General features: G+C 34.6%; 1 protein-coding gene across 1 annotated transcript in view; it reads right to left on the bottom strand.

Annotated features, from left to right (window-relative positions):
• Dync2h1 (dynein, cytoplasmic 2, heavy chain 1) overlaps window positions 1–22,065 on the bottom strand; it is a 174,419-nt gene that overhangs the window by 134,397 nt on the left and 17,957 nt on the right. Inside the window, exons 14-33 of the mRNA XM_013009687.1 lie at window positions 19,661–19,813; window positions 19,023–19,121; window positions 17,546–17,685; window positions 17,199–17,427; window positions 15,707–15,834; window positions 14,614–14,729; window positions 13,953–14,080; window positions 13,154–13,303; window positions 12,027–12,232; window positions 11,423–11,578; window positions 11,219–11,333; window positions 10,551–10,721; window positions 8,976–9,358; window positions 7,478–7,610; window positions 7,255–7,372; window positions 4,296–4,408; window positions 3,465–3,584; window positions 3,125–3,275; window positions 2,017–2,222; window positions 361–543 (exon numbers count right to left, since the gene is read on the bottom strand). Of these exons, the coding sequence (XP_012865141.1) occupies window positions 361–543; window positions 2,017–2,222; window positions 3,125–3,275; window positions 3,465–3,584; window positions 4,296–4,408; window positions 7,255–7,372; window positions 7,478–7,610; window positions 8,976–9,358; window positions 10,551–10,721; window positions 11,219–11,333; window positions 11,423–11,578; window positions 12,027–12,232; window positions 13,154–13,303; window positions 13,953–14,080; window positions 14,614–14,729; window positions 15,707–15,834; window positions 17,199–17,427; window positions 17,546–17,685; window positions 19,023–19,121; window positions 19,661–19,813 (3,198 nt within the window). The remainder of the gene's footprint in view (window positions 1–360; window positions 544–2,016; window positions 2,223–3,124; window positions 3,276–3,464; window positions 3,585–4,295; window positions 4,409–7,254; window positions 7,373–7,477; window positions 7,611–8,975; window positions 9,359–10,550; window positions 10,722–11,218; window positions 11,334–11,422; window positions 11,579–12,026; window positions 12,233–13,153; window positions 13,304–13,952; window positions 14,081–14,613; window positions 14,730–15,706; window positions 15,835–17,198; window positions 17,428–17,545; window positions 17,686–19,022; window positions 19,122–19,660; window positions 19,814–22,065) is intronic.

The raw sequence follows: 22,065 nt of genomic DNA, 5'->3' as shown, positions 1-22,065 counted from the left end.
TTTTTTAGTACTGTCCTTACTAAAAACATTTAAGTGATTTTAATGTTTTAAAGGTAGAATGATTTTAAAACTGGGACATTCCCATAGTCAGCACTCAAGAGGAGGGAGGACCACTTAATGAAGACCAGCCTAGGCTATGAATCAAGACCCCATCTCAAAATAAATAAAAATAGAGATATTTTAGGGCTGAAGGCATGGCTCAAATGGTTAGAGCACCTACCTAGCAAAGATGAAACCCTGAGATCAAACCTCAAAACCATAAAAAAAATTTTTTAAAGTGTATTTCATATACAAACTTGAGAGAAATAATCTTAACACTTAACAGAATTTATTACATATTTTAGCAATTATGTGTGCTACCTCATCACAATTAAAAACCAAAACTTGTCTTCCAAGAAGTCCACCTAAAGCCTTTACTGATTCGGTTTTCCCAGTTCCAGCTGGTCCATAAGGATTTCCTCCAAGTCCCATCTTCATGGCTTGCGTCAGAGTAAGATAGCACTTGTCTGTCAGTGGAGTATACACCAGCTTGGGAGCATTACCCTACACAGGAAAAATGTAACATCAGTGCTCCTGTTCTATTGACAAGGATCAATACCATATAGGGGAGATTCTAATTGAAAAGCTAAAAGTGAAATAACAGGTCAATTTTTTTTGCTGTTGGTCATGGGGCTTGAACTCTGGGCTTGGGCACTGACCCTGTACTCTTCAGCTCAAGGTGAGTGCCACAGCACCACTTCCAGTTTTCTAGTGGTTTATTGGAGATAAGAGTCTCATGGAGTTTCCTGCCCAGGCTGGCTTGAACCATGATCCTCAGATCTCTCCTCAGATCTCAGCCTCCTGAGTAGCTAGGATTACAGGAGTGAGCCACCGCCACCAGGGAACAGGTAAATTTTTAACAGAAATTTATCCAGACTTTCAGTGAAAGGAACTTTTTAAAGCACAAACTATAATTATTTCTCAAGCATGTATTTTTGTTTCCTCAATTACCATAGAAGTGTAATAGTGTTAGGTTTCTAGACAGTCTCTCAATTTCTTGATAATAGCACACAGATACCCTTTTAAGACAAATCCAAAAGAGCATTATATAAGAAATTCCATTCCATATTATAAAACTCAAAAATAACTTCCCTGAAAATAATTATCAAATAATTTTCAAAAGTTTTACTTATCTATAGAGAAAACACATTCAAATTCTGTCATTTATAGGATTTTTCCCTCAATTAAGTATATTTATATTTGAGAAGCAAAACCCATCGCCTTGCCAGGCAGCAGTGACTCATGCCAGTAATCCTAGCTACTCAGAAGGCTTAGATCTGATTATCGCAGTTCAAGGCCAGTCTGGACAGAAAAGTCCATGAGACTCTTTTCTCCAATAAACCACCAAAAAAACAGAAGTAGCACTGTGGCTCAAGTGGTAGAACACTCTCCTTGAGCTGAAGAGCTGAGGGACAGTGCCCATGCCCAGAGTTCAAGCCCCATGACCAACAATAACAACAAAAAAATCTTTTTTGAAAGACCCAACTGGCAGCAATCTTGACATATGCTTATTAAACAATTATTGAATATATTCAGGTAACTAATTCACTGTGTTAGGAAAAGGCAAAAAGCACACAGCTGTATTTTTAAGAATAAATCACATGAACTAGGCTTTTAAAGAATTCCTTTACTGTACAAACAGAAAGTGTTGAGAAAACCTGTTAAATGTAAGTACAATTACAGTATTTTGATACTACTGAGGTTGCAATGCTCAGTTCTCCTTGATTAAAAATATATTCCAAGTTCTATGTAAATACCTCTCAAGGTAAAGGTACATCATGGAGAACTGAGTAAAACACTAGCATTGTTTCAGTATTTTAATAAACAATATTTTATTTGTCTTACATAACATCTTCTAAATTCTGACAAATTTAAATTACTGAAGACAGTAATACAAAAAAAATAAAAACAATTTTTAATAGCAAATTCTCTTTAATTCTTAGGTGGAAATGGTAAGTATTTCTGCCACAATCATACCTGGTACTCATAAGTATACTGAAGTTCAGAATCCACCATTTGAACAAAGCATGTGTGATCATTTTTCATATAGAATCGAACTTGTTTTTTCCAAGCCCAGTCTTCAGTTGTATGAACTTGAACTTGGTTTAACTGCTTCACCACATCAATATTATGAATAATGTCAAGAATTAGTGCTTTAAGTTTAAGCTCCAAAATTTCTGACTCTGCGCAAACAGGAAAATGTTGGCCTATAACTTATGTACTTAATATATGAAAGTATAAAAAAGAACTTTAGTGTCAATTACATTTGAATAGTAAGTAAAATAAATCATGCAAGCCAAAGAAATAAGATAATTAAGCCAAGTGCTGGTAGCTTATGCTTGTAATCCTAGCTACTTAAGAGCCTGAGATCTAAGGATCACTGTTCAAAGCCAGCCTGCATAGGCAATTCCATGAGACTCTTATTTCCAGTTAACCATCAGAAAACAGGAAATAGTACTGTGGCTCAAGTGATACAGCGATAGCCTTGACCTGAAGAGTTGAGGGACAGTGCCCAAGGCCAGAGTTCAAGCCCCAGAACTGACAAAAAAAAAAAAGAAAAAGAAAGAAAGAAAAGTGAAAAACTGAAGGTGTCAAATTTTCAGTAGAGATCTGGGAACATGTCTCAAGTGGTAGAATGTCTGACTAATAAGTATGAGACTTCAGTTTAAACCTCGGTACCATGTATAGAAAAAAAATTGGAATATCAAGAATGAAAGGGCAACAGAAATACTAAACATGGATAAATTTAATACTTTTTCCTCTTGAATCACATAAAATTTGTATAATGGAGAAAAGCAAAAAAAATATAATCTAATGGAGTTGAGAATGTTGATGTAATATGTAGACAGCTACAACATAAAAACGAGTGAAAAAAACCTATGTGTGGTAAAAGTTTCTATATTCCACTTAACACTATTCATTTTACAAGCAATATAAAATTCAATACGTAAGTCTTAATGTAATTTATAATGGCCAAAATAGGTAGATGGATACATTTCGAATCAGGAACAAAGCAGATGTAGATACAATACAAAAACAATTCAAAGAACCCAAGGTTGGCAAAAAGGGACTGCTTTTTTCATACCAGTATTGCCTGGATCCTCAGAATTGGTGTCAACATTGGTATAGTACTCTAATTTATTCACCAGCTGTGTTTCAATCTGATGAAGACTATGATCTTTGATGGCATTTTCTATATCTTCAGTAAATTTAATCTGCTCTGCCAAGCATAATATCTATTAAAGAGAAAAATTACTTTAAAAAGAAGAGAACTTCATTATCCTGCAGTTTGTCTTCTATGTTTTACAGCTGCAGGGAATAGAGACCCAGAAGTCCAGTACTCTGACAGTGATGAAAAAGATGTCAGCTGTCAGGAATCTCTCTGAAATACCAGGCCTGCCTGTATTCCAGACACAAGCCCTTACCTGTGAAGGGAACAGAGATGGGTCAACTGCACCTTGTGAACTTTGTCCAGCAGTAACACATTCTTTCAACAACTGTTTCAAAGTCTGTTTCATTTCCAAGGCCAAATCATTCAGCCAAGCCTAAAAGTAAAATTAGAAAGCAATATGCACAACTCATCAAACAAATATGCAAACCATTGACTGACCATCTTTTTTATCTCTAGAGAGGGTATTATAATTTTTATTATTTTTATATTTTTTATTGGAAAGATACTGTACAGCAGGGTTACAGTTACATAAGTAAGGTACTAAGTACATTTCCTATTGAGCATTGTTACCACCTTCTTTGTTTTTCCTCTACCATCCCTTCCCTCCCATCTCCCCAACTCCTCCCTCCCACCCCTGCCTTCATTTTATCTTTTTACTATCAACAACACTAAAACAAACACCAATAGCTTGTAACTTTAGCTATTCAGAAGGATGAGAGCTAGTTCAAACCAGCCCAGATGGCAAAATCTGTGAGGAGTTTATCTCCAATTAGCCACCAAAAAGCTAAAAAATGGAGCTGGTGCCTAAGTGGTAGAGCACCAATCTTAAGCAAGAAAGTAAGGAAGAGAGCCTAGGACAGGAGTTCAAGCCCTAGTACCAGACAGACAGACAGACACACACACACACACACACACACACACACACTCTCTCTCTCTCTCTCTCTCTTTTCTCTCTCTCTCTCTCAACCTAACAAAATACATTATTTGTGAAGACATTTTCCTAAAACACCTTTGTTAGTCACCTTTGATGAACTATTTTGATACAAATTTCATATGGTTAATTCTTATTTCCATAACAGTTTACCTCTACATTATTTGATAGAAGAACTTTATTTTTAAAAGATACAACTTCTCCCTCTAAAGATTTCATTGCAGTTATATGTTTTGACTCTTCATCAAAGCACACACTGTTAATACCTGTTACAGAAAAGCAAAAATTTAAATGCAAAAACATTAATTTCTAAATATGATGCATACATATACATGCCACACAATACATATTGCATGCACCATAACATTATTATAATAGAATTATAATGTGCATCCTGAAATGTTTTGGTAAGTGCTCCAGTATTTAAATGTCAGATTGTAGGGGGAAAATAATGCTCATCTTTTCTTTTTGCAGGCTGGGAAGTGTGCTGAGTATTCAACTCTGGTCCTGTACATGCTAGCCAAGTACTCTCCTGCCACGCCACATCCGCAGCCCAATACAGATTCCCATACTCTTATTTAAGTATGGCTTATTTTGCTCATTTTTGTAACACCTCAAATTATATTTCATTTATTGTATAGTATTCTGTAATTTATAGTATGCTACAATTTATCCATTCACAGATTGATTAATTTATCCATTCACCAAGTGATGAATTAACCCATTCACCTATTCAGCTTTTGGATTACTTCCAGTTTTTCATTCATGAATAAAGCTCTTAAGAACATTCTATTTTTCTTACGTAAATATCTGGCTATAGTGAAGTGTATGTACGTTTGCCTTTATTAGAAACTGCCAGGCTGAGAAGGTAGAGTGCTTGCTTGCCTTGCATGTGTGAGGCCCTGGGTTCAATTCCTCAGCACTACATAAGCAGAAAAAAATGGAAGTAGCATTGTGGCTCAAGTGGTAGAGCACTAGACTTGAGCTGAAGAGCTGAGGGACAGCACCCTGGCACAGAGTTCAGGCCTCAGGACTGACAAAAAAAGAAAAAGAAAAAAAGAAAGAAACTGCATGTTATCTTCCAGAAATTGTAACAGTTTATACTACTACCAAGAATATATTGAGCTAGGACAGTTCTAATTGATGGATTTGTTGGTTACATGCTTAAAACTCTTTCTAGAAAATGGTGACAAAGAATATAAAATCAAATATATGTATATGTTTGTTTTAAAAACCACAGGAGAATTGTGTTGTATGTGGTTAAAGTATCTATCAAAAAGGAAATGTTTTTAAGGTTTTATGAAGCTCTAGAAATTACAGGAAAGAATCCATAGGGATAAAACTCAGATCCATGCTTGCCTGGAAGAGGACAGTGCAGAAGCCGACTACCAAGAAGAATGAGGGAACTCCTGGGCCTATGTGTTGGTTATACAGATGTATATTTTTTTTTTACAAAATTTGTCAAACTACAAACTCTAAACACAGTACTGCCTGTAAAGTACATAAAACAATGTTTTACACTAGCATAAAACTTTTTGTAGTTGGAATATAAAAGTGATCACTACAGGTAATAGACTTGAGACAAAGGGATGGGTACATAAGACTTGTCCAAAAATTTACAGTAATTTTTCAGCACTAAAAACCTAAACATATGATCTCACTTTGATCCAAAAATAAATGTATTTGCTAAACTGAACTACACTTTAGAAAAGTAAATTAATAGCTGACTAGTACAAAGCTCGAGTGCTTGAAAGCTTGATTCCAGAAGCTCTATTACTTCCCAAAGCACAGATACAAGCATCTAGAACGTCAGAGGCATAAGATTTGGGAAGTAGATCTATAAAGGAAATAATCTATAGAGTAAATAAGTTAGGTTTTATGGGCCATATGATTTCTGTGTCATATACTCAACTAAATACTCTTAGAAACAGCTATAAATAATATATGTAAAACCTGTGGATATAAGTATGTTCTAACCAAACATTATTGAAAAACATCAAAAAGTGAGATAGATTTGGTCTATAAGATAGTTTACTGATTCTCCGATTATGAGTGAAGATGATATATTGTTCATTTCTTTTGAAAAATGTAGGTTTTAACCAAAGTATTTGAGGAAAAAATAATCATTACTTTCCTAACAAACCCTTTCCATTTGCCAAGTAATACTGAAGCATTAAGACATGAATTATACTTCTCCCCCAAGTAACCTCACCCATTCCTATCACTTAACTTTATTCAGATGACCTCCAAATCTACCCTTTTTATCTCAGGATCATCAACAAAAATCACTTACTGCATATGTCAACTTGGATGTCTTTTATTGTTGACATTTTTGGTGGTTTTTTGGTACTAGAGCTTGAATTCAAGGCCTTATACTCACTTTCTTGGCTTTTCTAATTACAGCTGGCACTCTACCACTTGAGACTTACCCCCAGTATAGCATTTTTGATAGTTAATTGGAAAAAAAAAGTCTCTTAGACTTTACTGCCTGAGCTGCCGTTGAATCACAATCCTTATTATCATTATTGAGATCTTAAACACAATAATTAACTTTTTATTTTTTTTGTCGGTCGTGGGGCTTGAACTCTGGGCCTGGGCGATGTCCCTCAGCTCTTCAGCTCAAGGCTGAGCACTCTACCACTTGAGCTACAGCGCCACTTCCGGTTTTCTGGTGGTTTATTGGAGATAGGAGTCTCACAGTCTTTCCTGCCCGGGCTGGCTTTGAACCGCGATCCTCACATCTCAGCCTCCTGAGTAGCTAGGATTACAGGCGTGAGCCACCAGCGCCCGGCTTTAAACACAATAATTAAAAGGCATAGTCTCCTCTAAGTCCAGACCTTCACACAGCCTATTTCCCTCTGCCTTTACACCTACTCACAAAAAACCTGTATATTCTTCAGATCATACCTTAGATGTCATTTTTCCATAATGTCCCAAAACTGAGTTCATATAACACCACCATATACTTACAACAGTCATAAAAACTGTCACTCTCTAGGCTTGCCTCCTCAAACTACAAGTTCTTTGAGTGTATAAATTGCAATTTACTCAATTCTGTCTAGAAAGTATTTAAAATTCAATACATATCCACTAAAGAAATGTTTAATCCTACCAGCAAACAGCTTCTTAAGGTGAGACTGAATCACTGATGGGTTGGTAGATTGGCCCAGTATTTCTAATAGGTCATCATCACCAATAAAATAAAATCTTGGAAATGCTGAACGTTTTTCCTAGTAAAAAGAAACAAGAAAAACTATCTCTTTTCAAATAATTGGGATATTGGGTTCTTTAAAAAATATAGATTATCGGGGGGGGATGAAAGGAAAATAGCATGCCTCCAAAAATTCATTTAATGATTTCTGACATCGTTGAAGCTGATCAAGTATTGTTAGGAGAGCATTTCTGATTCCTGCATGAGTGGTTAACGTTGTGACTCTATTGTCTTTCTTGATATCAGTCATTATTGATCTGCAAGAAATAATTGTTTACATCCATGTCAACAGTGTATTGGCTTAAGCGAGACTATATCACTTAGTTTTTTTATATGTTTTAAATAAACTAGTGGTAACATTACCACTAATAACTTATGCTTCCAATATACCATGTTAAAATTTCATTATATTTCTCATTATAATTTTTATATGACCATATTACCAATCATCTAATTCATTCATTAAACATGTATTAAATCTTATCTCATAAAGTTAATGGTCCAATGACAGAAAAAGCCATTAAATAGTATCCCAACGTATTTAAATAAAGTATCAAAAATGACAAGAAAGAAAAATACAAAGTGCTTTTACAGTAGCAAGTAGAATAACAATGTAATGACTTTTTTGAGGAAGTAACTGATGTTAAGAAGTAAACAATGAAGAAACAGTGAGGAAGAAGAAGGGGGACACAACTCAGGGCTAGAGTTACTGAAGCAAAAAGGAGAACAGTGCAAGAAGAGGCTAGAGAAAAGGACAAGGATCATCCTTTATCTTTAGAGCAATGGGGAACAGTTGAACTTTTACCTAGAGTAGTAAGTGAAGAAGCTGCATTTTAAAATGACTGTTCTGATTACTGTGTGAAAACTCAAGAAGACAAGAGCAGGTCAGAAGGTTAATATAGAAGTCCATGTCAAAGATAAAGTACTTTAGAGTAGAATTAGAGAAGTAGAGGTGTGCAAGGTATGCATTTCCAAGATATTAATTAGGTTGTGAATCAACAAACCCGATTTCATACTCAAATAGACTGGGAAATGAAAGGAGTGAAAGACACCAAATATGACCATTATATTCCTGTGTTTAGTCATTAGGTAGTAGCATTTATTGATAGGAATCAGAACGACAGCACACACACACATATATACATAAATGGAAAGTAACTGGCAACTTTAGGAAATGCATATATACATACATATATATATATGCACATGTGTATGTATGTGTGTGTACACACACACACAAAGTAGAATAGTAGGGTTGGGAAGGTGGTCGAGTGCTTTCCTTGCATGCATGCACGAGGCCCTGGGTTTGATTCCTTAGCACCACATAAGCAGAAAAACCTGGAAGTGGCACTGTGGCTCAAAGTAGAGCGCTAGCTTTGAACTGAAGGCCCAGAGTTCAAGCCCCATGACCAACAAAAATAAAATGAAATAAGTAGAATAGTAAAGAGATCAGAACAAAATAGTTCAAGAAGTAAATAACTGGCAAACAGCCTTGAAGAAAAATCCACTAAAGATTAAATACACAAGACAGCAATAATGAAAATGTAATTAGCTTATATTGCAGATGTCACAATATAAATTAAAAACACATGTATGTCCACATTCTATGTAGTTGTACTGACCTAAAATCTTCATCAACTCTGTTGAAACGTGTTTGTTCTTTTGGCAATGCTCCACGGCCAAAAATAGGTTCCAAGTACACCCACTTTCTCTGAATATGATTTAAATTCTGCAGGTACTCATCCAACTCTGCAAGTTTTCTTTCCCAAATTGACACTTTATCTTCAAATCCTTTGTAATATGGAGAATCTTTTAAGGACTGAAGAAGGCATCTATTATCTCCAACTTGATTTACAATATCTTTCCAGTCTTTAATTAATTTGATATTTCGACTTTGGCTATCTTCATAATCAATCAATGTAAACACTGCTCCAACTCCCCAAAGGTCAAGTTCACGTAAAGCTTCTCTGATTGTAACTTCACCTTGTGCTCGGCTATTTAAGTCCTATTTAGCACAAAATATCCACAATTATTATTTTTAAATTACACATTAATTCTAAGAAATATACATAAAAATGTCTCTGGCTTTTTCACCACAGGGGAAAAAGCTAAGTAGATATACTTTATATATAGTCCAAGAAATTAATGAGTTATTGTATCCAGGTGTATCAGATATAAGGATTAATGTTCCTATGACCAAAGTATATACAGATTCTATCTTATGCTTTTCATTTCTATGAAAGAAAAATAGTATATTCAAGCATCTATCATAATAGAAAAAATTGTTCTGGCTTAAAAGTTTTGAGACCAAAAAGCCAATATCTGAGAGACTAAACTATAGAAATATTATGGTATTCTAAATATTTAGTATATCTGATACACCAAGAATTAACAATTAAGTACAATTATCTCCTCCATGAGTCGTGTGTGTGTGCATGTGTGTGTGTACTGGGGCCATACTGTCCCTTAGCTTTTTCACTCAAGGCTAGTGTTCTACCACTTAGAAAGTTAATTGGCCATTAAGAGTCTCATGGACTTTCCTGCCAGGCTGACTTAAAACTGAGATTCTCAGATGTAAGCTTCCTGAATAGCTACTAATTCAGACATGAGCCACTGGCGCTAATAACTTCTATAACTCCTCAGGATTATCAAAGATATTTCACAATTCTTTGACATTTTGGAAAATTATTTACATTTTGGACAAAAAATGTAGCAATATGACATCAAGAGTTCTCATAGCTTTATGGAGAATGGGCAGAATACAGCATACGAATTCTGCCACTCATTACAGAACTGTGAACAAGTTTTTTATCTTAGATCTTTCCTGATTATTGGTTTAGCTTTCTCAATTTCTGTATCCTCTAGCACACCAAAATTCATAAATTTAAGTGAATAAATTTATGTAAATTATTTTGCATTTGTTAAGTTTTCTGATTAAAGTTGATTTCCTTCTTAAAAGGAAGGAATTTCCTCCTTTCATATTTTTTCTTTAAGACAGGTTTATACTGTTTCTATAACCCTATACACAGAGCTAAATAGAGCAAAACACATTTTCATTACTAATGAGTAGAATAATAGGACATGTATTATCTCCAGAAAGGAAAAAAAATCTCATTTTCTATTTTGAAGAAGATATGAAGAAAAACTATGTATGAATAATGGTCAAATGTATACTATTTTTATAACAGAATTCTTACTTTAAGATCTGAAGCTTTGACAACAATAGTATCAGCTACTTTGAGTAGATCACCAAACAGTAATTTTTCTAGACTAGTCCCTCTAGGAAGGCCAAGGAGACGGAAAAGGTCTAGCCAGTGATCTGGAGAAAGATGCTCTCCTTTGACGTACTTTAATATAGGAATTACAATCTGTTAAAAAAAAAAACACATGTATGTACATATGCATATATCTGAAAATACCTATTATTTACTTTTATTATTACCTCTCAAAATTTCAATTACATTATCTTATTTAACAATCTTGAAATCATATTCTTGTAAATATTGTTATAAATGCAAGCAAATCTCTCTTTGCAGTTTAACATGTTTTAAAACACATGAGAGTATCTCTTTGGTTACTTTAGGATTTGACTTATCTCTCACTATCTAAAATACCATTAGGTTTTACTATAACTGTCTTAGTTATAACTTCTTTCCATTTGGCAATAAAAAATGTCTATAATTTCTATGATTTATTATCTTTCCAACTTTTTTTGATATATGGAGTAACTTAATTGAAAAAAATATACAAATTAAAATATGGTTTAGCCATTAAGTAAGTGAAAGCTCCAAGCATTATTTTTAAAGTAAATAAAGATAAATGAGAGCTCCAAGCATTGTTTTTAGGGTACATAAAACAATCGTACTTTGTATCGGTCAACTTCTGATTGTAATTTCACTGTCATAACCGAATGTTCATCAATCTTCCTTAATCTATCATGCCAGTTCATCAAGAACTCCTCAAACATGTATGTCTTAGTCCTAGAAAATAATGAAACACATCTTAAAGTTTACCCATCTCAAAAAAAAACCTGCAAGTTACAAGAATCTAAATAATTTTTTAAGCAAACCGAAAAGTAATCCAGTCTTCACAGGCCATTTCCTGAAATTCTTGCTGAAATTCCTCATAAAGTCCCCAAGTTTGTGCACAGCTCTCAATGTCTTTAGAGATGGTATATGCCAGAGAGAAATTGGGCTCATCTAGTCCAAAATGATGGCAATCATCTCTACAGAAACAGGTAAGAAAAAATGGTTACTAAGTTATTTCACTGAATTCTGCTTGTATGATTAGTGGAGATAGTAGGAAACTGCCTTCACTTACAAAGGCAATGAAAAACTACTATCACATATAAAAAAAGTTTTTCAAAAAGAACTTATATGTATGAGCACATGCTCATACGCACACATGTTCTCTTATTCCAGGGCTTAAACTCAAGTCCTCAGTGTTATCCCTGAGTTTTTTTTTGATCAAGTCTAGCATTCTACCACTAGAGCCATACCTCCATTTCTGGCTTTGTTTTTAGTAGTTTATTGGAGATAAGAGTCTCATGGACTTTCCTGACCAGGCTCTGCACTGGATCCTCAGCTCATAGCTCCCTGTGTAGCCAGTTTTATAGGTGTGAGCTACCAACACCAGCCAAAATAAGTACTACTATTTTTAGAGAAAAAACATACACCAGATTTTTCCTTCTGACTTCAAGATAATCAAACTCAATTTTCTTCTCCTTTATTAACTTTGCACTCTTCTCGAGAGTTTCAAGTTGACCAGTTTCAATGAGATCATCACTAGGCTTCAGTTGATTCCAGCGAGCTTTAAACTTTTCCAATTCTTCATAGTAGACCTGAAGATGTGATTTCACATTTCTTTTCATCACTTCAATCTACAAGCCAGCAAAGTTTAAATAATTTAGTCCAGAATAAATTCACATTGTATGTTCATGTTTTTATTTCCAATATTTAAAGTAAAAAATACATCACCAACTTTTCAAAGGATGGCCTAAGTGTAACAATTCAATGAGAAAATTAAAACACAAATGTACAATAACAAGAGATAATCCTCAACTATTAATACGCCAATCATTCCTGTGATTATCAGCACCAACTACACCTATCAACAAAGATGACGTGTGTATATATATATACATGTATATAGATATATATACATGTATATATACATGTATATATATACATGTATATCTATATACATGTATATATATATACATGTATATCTATATACATGTATATATATATACATATATATATATAGTCAAAATTGCTGGCTTTTGTTATCAGAGGATTGACATGAAGCATGAGCTTATAAGACTAATTTCAGGCCAACAAGATGTGTGCAACCTGCAGGCTGCACCTCTAAATGACAGATTGTGTCCCTTCCCTTTCCCTTTCTTTTCCTATTAGGCAACAAATGAATAAGGTAGGGAAATATCTGGAACAGTAACATTCAGATGGTGAGAAATTAAATGGAAGAAATTTGGATTCCAGTTAAATTTATAAAGTATAAGCATCATTTTAACGTGCACTGTAGCTTGAGAAACTAAGGAAATCAACTAAGAAATCAACCAAGGTATTAACAACTAGTTCATTCATAAAATTAGAGATTATACATATGGCAAGAACTGAAGACAAACCATGTGAAATAATCACTAATTATATAAAGTATAAAAATACTATAAATGTACCAAGGGAGGTCAATTTCAATAGCAACCTAAAATTTTCATAATCCTGGACTGTAAAGAAAGGGAGAATAAATTAAGTTTCCATTATAATACCTAAACTTTTCTTACCTGATCTTTAATCATAAGTTGATGGCTTTCCATCATTAACTCAAATTTATCCCACTTGGCTTTCAGATTACTAATTGTTTCTAAACCTCCACCTGCCACAGTTCGTAAAAGTCTGTTTTTATCTTCAGCTTCTTGAAATAAGGGCAAAATCTAAAGGTTAAAAAAAGCATATTTAACAAATTTTTGTTTTATCAATTCTTTCAAGATGTCTTTTTGTGGTAGTTGAGTTTGAACTTAGGGTTTTGTGCTTTATAATCAAGCATTCCAACACTTGAACCAAGCCTCCAGCCCCCATTCATTTTGCTTCATGATTTGCTTTTCTAAAATACATTTTACATTAAAATAACTAATTTTTATCTATGAACTCTTCTATTGTGTGGGTAATCATATTTCAGTTTTAATTTCATCCTGTAGCATGCTCAACTTAGAATTCTAATGTGTCACAAATCATGAAATAAACTACAAATGGGAAGAGATGATAGGGAAAAAACAAAGGAGGAGGTAACAATGTTTGATAGGAAATGTACTCACTACCTTACTCATGTAACTGTAACCCCTCTGTACACTATTTTTACAATAAAAAAAATAAAAGAAAAAAGAAACAAATACTGCTAAAAAGAAGCCTTACAGTTACTGTCCTATTATACCAACACAGCATCAAGTCCAGAGAGTAGATGCCCAGATCACCAGATTGCCTGGACCTCTATATGGAAGAACATATACTTCTACATAATCACACAAAAATACGTAGAGACCCATAGTAAGTACAACAATAACAACTTTGCCCTGTAGTCCTCACCTCTGGCTTCCGACCTTGTAGCTTGCTATACTGTAAATTTGCATTGCCTATTTCTTCCACAGACTGGGGTGTAACTGTTAAGCTTTCCATTGCCTCAGTAACAAACGTATCAATTTCATGTATATGAGCTGGTAGGTAATAGTAAAAATAAGGCACATTATCACTACCAAAAGAAATTCAATTACAAAATTTCTAAATCAAGGAGGGTCAACATATCAAATCCTAAATTATCATGTATCATACAATAAAATTTCAAGAAGTGCATTAAAACAGATTTCTTCCCATGACAGTTTTGTATTTTAAATCTTTGAAAATAAAATGCCTTCAGTCTTACTAAACTTTAAAAAGTTAGAAACTTCTTCAATCTTTTGAGAAATACATTATGCCAAAATCATGTAAACTTTCCAATATCATCTTCAACAACAAACTGATAGTATTTCAGATTCCAAATAATGAAATTGTCTTCACTTTTTACACTTGTTGTTAAGAATGAATAGGACATTTTTACTTTCTCAAAATTTCATCTTGAGAGTGTTTTATTTAATAGCATTTTCTAGTTCAATTTTAGTTTTTAGTTCATCCTTGACTCATATTTTATGACCATCAAAGTACTGCCATTACATACAAAATGGAGTAGAAATGAAAATTAAAGTATCTTTACTCTGGATGGACTTCTTCAAAGAGAGAACAAGCATATCAAACAGCTTCTGGATGAGATCATCTATCACGGTCTTCACAGGGCTGCAATTAATATTTAAGCAGTCCACCTTGACAGTACTGAAAAATGCCAATGGACATATCCATGTAAGAGAAACATTTTAAGAAAGAGATTCTCATAAAGACATTCTCATTAAAATGACTTTATATAACACATCTGTTTGGAACACAGACATGTGGTGTTAATAATACCAGCTAAAAGGTAATGTTTATTGAAAATCTACCCTATACCAGTAATTTATATGCAGGTTATACATTTAGCCATCAGCATTACCAATAATATTGTTTTAAGTACTGTAAAGCTAAAAAAAATAACGATCATAATTTAAATGACCACCAAGATCATGCAGTCAGTAAAAGCTACCCAACGACAGAGCTGAACCACTGACCCTTCTATAGAATGACTTCATCATTAAATACACTTGCTATAGGGCACTACTAAGAGTTAACAACTTGATCTCAGGTTCTCTCTTCTTCATCTCAGTATGCTACAGCACAAGATTTTCATGTTACAAATGTTCTCTAAATATTCACTGAAAGAAACAAAGTGAGGTTATCTTTTTTATGGATAATACGTACACTATTATACAAGCCTTGTCATGAAACTCTCAGCCAAGAGTGGTTGTGGTAATAAGAATTTTAAATAGCAAGGGGGAGAGATTTATAAAATGTTGGATTATAAAATACCCCTCTCATCAATACGTAGATGCCTTACTATGTTGTATGTCTCCCAGGGCATTCTTAAAGGAAGCAGAGCACTGTTATATGGATAACATATAAGAAGCTCTCATCAGTAGCTCCTGACCATAGTTAGGCTGTACAGACATAGTTCCTTCTCATACTGGATCTGAAGAGTAGCTTCCTCCTCAGTGTATTCTACCCAACTAGACCTCAGCCAATAGAGCCTCTAGAAAGAAGTTATTTCCCCCCAGATGGTACTTCAAATGTCACAGCTGAGATCACAGGAAGGAAGAAGTTGATTCCACTGCTCCCAAGAAAAATGAGTATAGTCCTAAGTGCTACATAACCTCCAATACCTTGGAAGTCGTTCTACTTCTTTCCCTTTTATTTTCAGTGCCTTAAAATTCTTCTCCCAATCATGTACAGTAAAAAGATGCTTTTCTGCCAAAGCTTCCATATCAACTTGTCCAATTACAATCCATTCCTATTTAAAGAATGAAAAATATGTTAAAGAAGTAGAATAAGTTGAGATGTAGAAGATTAGTATCCAGCTATTAAAACCAACAAATGGAGAAAATGTAAGGTACTCAAGTAAATACAAATTTAAGTAAATGTAGTCATTATTACACAACCAAAAGAATAAAGAAAAATTTAACATGAAAATACAGCAAATTCAAGTTTAATTTAGATTTTCTTCCCAAATTAGACACATATAAAAAACAGACTCACTCTGCAAAGACAAAACTCACTATAAGGTACAAATCTGGTAGTATTCAGATTTACCTAAATTTACCTAATTTATCTAAAATTCAGTAGCACTGCAAAGCCATTCTAGGAACTGGATCAGTTTTCAGTCTTAGCACTTAGGATCAATAAAAATGAGCAGTGGGATTAGAGTTTATATGTGGTTGGTTGGCAGGATACACCTAATGATGTTGTAAACAATGACAGCCCGCACATTCATGTGGATATGCCATACAGTCCAGTAGGGCAGTAAAACCTCATTATGGAAGTTTTTGTAAGCATATCCTATGGCATTCTCCCAAGAACTAAACTTCCCAGTGACAGATTTCACAGAACAAACATCAGTTGTTGACAAGGCGTGATCTCACACAATTAATCTTCCAGGGCTGGGAAGGTGGCTCAGTGGTAGAGCGTTTGCCTTGCATGCATGAGATCCTAGGTTCGATTCCTCAGCACCACATAAGCAGAAAAAAAAAGCCGGAAGTGGCACTGTGGCTCAAGTGGTAGAGTGCTAGCCTTGAGCTGAAGAGCTGAGGGACAGCGCCCAGGCCAGAGTTCAGGCCCCACGACTGGACACACACACACACACAAAAAACAACTAATCTTCCACCACTTTAGCCACAAGTCCAGCCCAGCTTTTTTGCTAGTTAACTGAAGGTGGAATCTCTTGAACTTTTCTGTCTGGGCTGACTTCAAACTGAGATTTTTCAATCTCAGCCTCCTGAGTAGCTAAGACTAAAGGTGTGAGCCAGCAACACCTACTACCAATGTAACTATCTTTTTATCAGTCCGATTTCATTAACATTCCAGCACTTCACCTCAAAATATATTCAGGAGAATTAAAATGACACAACAATGTCATGTTTCAAGTTAAAATAGCAATTTTGCTATTTTGTGAAGTTTATTCAACTTCGTAAAATAAAGAACCAAAAAAATTTTTTCATTATCAGGATAAATCCAAATTGTTCAAGAATCTCTAAGTCTGGTTTTCTGGTCTGCAGTGTTTTAATTTTATGCCAGATAAAATTATTAATCTGTACATTTACTGTTAATTCAATCAAATGAAATTTTAAATCAAAGGCAAGAAAATGACATGTTGAATACCTTATGTTGATGTAACACAGCTGACAATCTCCTAAATAAGTCTTCTGCTTTGCTGTAAATTGTCAGAAATCCACTTGCATTTCTGTCAATCATGACAGAAAAAATGGACTCCTCTCCTGCCTCCCCTACTCCCTTAAACTGATTTGGAATGCCGATGAATCTCTTCATCTCTCTGTAATATTTAGCCCGGATTTCTTCAAAAGGGGGCCTAAATTGTAACCGCCCCTGTCTGAAAATAAAATATAAGATTTAATTTTATGTGTAATAGTATATGTATTTTAACTAACAATATAAACTGTTAGAAAATTATAAATTGGAAGTTAAATTAGGGTTCAAAATCATCTTACTTGTAAGTTAGGTCTATATTTATCTCTGGCAGGTTCTCATTAAGGGCTTCTAGGCCCATCTGATATTGATGCTCCAGGGCCTTATACAGCTGGTGATTCCAGTGCTGCTTCCATGCATGCATGTCACTGGCTTGGAACCCCTAATATTGACAGTCACATTTTTGGCTTAATAATTAGGTAGTAGAATAGAGTTTTCATTCTTTATCATATGAAAATACTTTACAAGCAAGGTAATTTTAAATACCTGAACCTACACAGTCCTTAGCTGTTTTGTCAGTTGTGGGGCTTGAACTCTGGGCGTGGGTGCTATCCCTGAGCTTTTTTGTTAAAGGGAATCACAGTTCTCCTTCTGGCTTTTTTGGTAGTTAACTGGAGACAAGAGTGTCACTGACTCTCCTGCCCGGGTTGGCTTCAAACCGCGATTCTCAGATCTCAACTCTTACTTTAGACTACTGGCAGAAATCACCAGGCCCCTACTTGTTGTCACATTAGTAAGACATTTGATACAGCATTAAATGTGAAAATATTTAAATGCTCATAAATAGTACATAAAAAAAAAATCACTGAAACAGCTGGGAAGGTGACTTAGTGGCAGAGTGCTTGCCTTGCATGAATGAAGCCCTGGATTCAATTCTTCAGCACCACATAAGCAGAAAAGGCCAGAAGTAGGGCTGTACCTTAAGTGTTAGAGCACTAGCCTTGAGCTGAAGAGCTGAGGGACAGTGCTCAGGCCCAGAGTTCAAGTCCCACAACCGACAAAAAAAATAAAAATGAAAATAAAAAAAATAAAAAAAATCACTGAAACTTAACATTATACCTATTTGGATTTTATTTTAGAATGCAGTAATAAACAATAGTTTATAAATTCTTAAATCAATTTTTAAAATGCCCATTACATACACCTTTTCTCTTGCTTTCCCATCCCAAATAATTCATTGGATATTTATAAACAAAGTAATTTAAAATATAAAGCTTAGGATAGTTTACTATTTTGCTTCCAAACAACTACAAATCAATTCTCATACATTTTCATAAAATTCTAAGAGCTAAAAATTTATGTTAAAATATATATATATTCAACCAAGATTTGATTATTATCTTGGTAGCAGGCTCTGTGCTGCCACCTCTCTATATATTTATCTCCTCAGATCAAAATGTTAACAGGCTGAAATACTACCCAAAAGATAATTATGACATGAGACTTATTGCAATCACTGTATTTTTGCCTTAACTTTGCAATCACCTAAAAGAGAATTAATAAACAACAAACATTTAAGCATCAAGTCAGAAAAACCACATACAGTTTCTGAAGGATTTGGGACTCAGTAAGACAAACTTTTTAAATCCATTGTTATTTCATGTCATTTACATAAGATTTTAAAGAGCTAATCAATAAAGCTTTATTATGAATGTGCCATCAATTCATATCATCTGTAAAGATTGTACTTCAAAATACAGAAGTAAAACAGACTCTTACCTGTGCTTCTACACTGGCTAGGCCAGTTCTTAATTCTTGTAATCCATCTTTCCAGCGTTGCTGCTGCCGAAGCAGATCAATATTCATAAGAACTACCACCTTCCAAAAGTTAAAGCACAGTAATGTCAAAATCTGCTAGAAAGTAAGTACCTATTCAGGCACCCTTCATCAACTGACAGAGGACCACTAGCATATATGGCATTATCAGCAATCCACTAAAGCACTGAGAAGCACAAAACATCACTTCTGAAGTACACCTAGCAAATTACAAGGAGAAAATATCACATAAACTCAAGTTGACAGTCTTCAAAATAACTAACCAGGGTTCACTGAAACTATCACAGTTGTGAAAAACAAGGAATTACTAACAAGAAGACTACAAAGACTCAACAACTAAACACAAAGAAACTGGATTATACTTGGAAAATAAAAAAGGTTTTAGAAGGAAATGTGTGAAATTCAAAAGCAGCATATTTCCTGCTTTGAGACTAGACCATAAGTATACAAATTGTTAACGTAAAGGGAAAACTGAGTGAACAATATTTACAATTTTGCAACTTTAAGACTCAAATTATTTCCAAATAGGAAAGGTTTTAAAAATTAGGTACTAATAACTTTCTATAAAATATTATTCATACCTTTTCACAAAATGTAGTATGCCATTTTCTCAGTTTTCTGTTCTCAGTGGCAAGTCTTTCTGCAGCATTCTGAAGTTTTTGGATGTAGCCTTCTAATTCTTTAGGATTATCCCAAGTAATTTGTGACTTTCCTCCACTTCCTGCTTTTGAATTCTATGATACATTTACTATTTAGATAAACATCTTTTTTCCACAAGATTTAATATTATCTCATAAATACAATTATCACCAATTCTGACCTTCAATAAAGCATCTAAACCAGGCACCAGTGGCTCACACCTAAAATCCTAGCGAATCAGGAGGCTGAGATCTGAGGATCACATTTCAAAGCCAGTCTGTACATAAAAGTACCCAAGAAACTCTTATCTCCACGTAACCACTCAAAAACTAGGAGTGGGGTTATGACTCAAAGTGGCAGAGTGCTAGCTTTGAGCAAAAGAGCTCATTGACAGTGCCCAGGCTCAGTTCAAGCCCCAACACACACATACACACACACACACACACAAGCACACACACACGCACGCACACGCACGTGCGCGCGCGCATCTTCAATTCTATAATGGATAAAGCAATCTGGTCAAGATTGCATGGCTCCATTTCTTCCAGGTTCTCTCTGGAAGAAAGAAGGGTTTTTGTTGTTTTTGTTTTAGGTTTTTGTTTTTGTTTTTTTTTTTTGCTCTAGGCCAGTGCCCTACCACTTGAGCCACAGCACTACTCTGGTTTTCTGGTGGTTTATTTGAGATAGAGTCTCATGGACTTTGTTGCCTGGGCTGGCTCTGAATGGCAATCCTCAGATCTCCTTAGCAACCTCCTGAGTAGCTAGAATTACATGAATGAGCCACCAGTACAGGGCTAGCAGGGTTTGTTTTTTTATATACATAACTGAAAAAACCCTAGATACAATGTAGCAAGCAAGCATAGGAAGACAAGAAGGTAAAATGCAAAGGGCAAAGACCTCAGAAATTAGGTTTTGTCAGTCTCCTTCATATCCTGGAGAAACTTCAATGCAAAACCACTAACACACAGACCAAAAATACTCCAGGACTCAACTGTTCCCCCAAAGGATCAGAAAACAGTAGTCTCATACAGAATTTTTTTTTAACAAATCCTGCCCTGTTGTAGTCAAACACTAATGGAAAAATCGTCTCTCTACAGGTTCAGTAAGACCAAGTAGAATGCTCATCTTCCACCATTACCCTACCTGTAGAAGCAGGTATCATTCCAATATCCCCACTAAAGTAGTGTTGGTGGGAAGGAGAACTTCCACCTCTATTTCAGAGCAACACAACATTGTCAATCAGTCCTGTGCTCTAACGTTCCTGATATCAATGAGGTCCATCAAGATACCAAGCCTACACCCTAATGGGAGGCAATGAAGCAGTCAAATTGATACCTCTTGGTTACAAGATGGTATACATACATTATAAAATATTTTATTCTTACAAAATTTCACAAAGTAAATTAGTTTTCTCCTCAGAAATATCAGCATGTTATTTTGTTTTGGTTTGCTTTGATTTTCTGTTGGTCATGAAGTTTGTATACCAGGCCTCAGGTTCTCTAGGCAGATGTTCTAACCAACTGAGCCTCACCTCAGCATCAACAGATGTTATTTTGAATATATTTATTAGAGAAGGTTAAGTTAAAAGGTTTAAAATTGAAAACAAATCTCTACCTTTGGTGAAAAATAGTAAAAAGTAATCATGTATATACAGATATACATATACTTACATATATTTATAAATACACAGAAAAAAGTTTAAAATAATATATATGTATGTGTATATATAGCATGCATATATACATATATCTATATACATTACACTAATATATCAGACTTGAAAAACTGCTATATGCTGCAATATAGAAGACATTTCTTTTTATTGACTTGTATTTTTTAAACTTTCCATAATAAATTCATTAAACATAGAAAACAAAGTTATTAAATCATCTTTATTAAAGTATCTACAATATGAATCATATAGTTTATAGTATATTTTAAGCCTGAGAATTTATAAAAAAAAAAAAAGTTAACATGGTTGGTCTATTATTTGAAATGAAATGCCTGCTTTAAAAAAAAAATCTATTCATACTGGGCATCGGTGGCTCATGCCTGTAATCCTAGCTACTCAGGAGGCTGAGATCTGAGGATCACAGTTCAAAGCCAACCCAGGCAGGAAAGTCCGTGAGACTCTTATCTCCAATAAACCACCAGAAAACCAGAAGTAGCACTGTGGCTCAAGCGGTAGAGTGCTTGCCTTGAGCTGAAGAGCTGAGGGACAGCACCCAAGCCTAGAGTTCAAGCCCCATGACCAACCAAAAAAAAAAAATCTGCCTTTAGTTGACATGTGGGAAGTTGGATTTCTGAAAGGTGAGCACCAGTCTAACTCTAAGAATGGCTTATTTAT

The sequence above is a fragment of the Dipodomys ordii genome, unplaced genomic scaffold (genome assembly GCF_000151885.1).
Source record: "Dipodomys ordii isolate 6190 unplaced genomic scaffold, Dord_2.0 Scaffold10, whole genome shotgun sequence".
Classification (NCBI taxonomy): domain Eukaryota; kingdom Metazoa; phylum Chordata; class Mammalia; order Rodentia; family Heteromyidae; genus Dipodomys; species Dipodomys ordii.
This window is presented reverse-complemented; position numbering and strand designations above follow the sequence as displayed.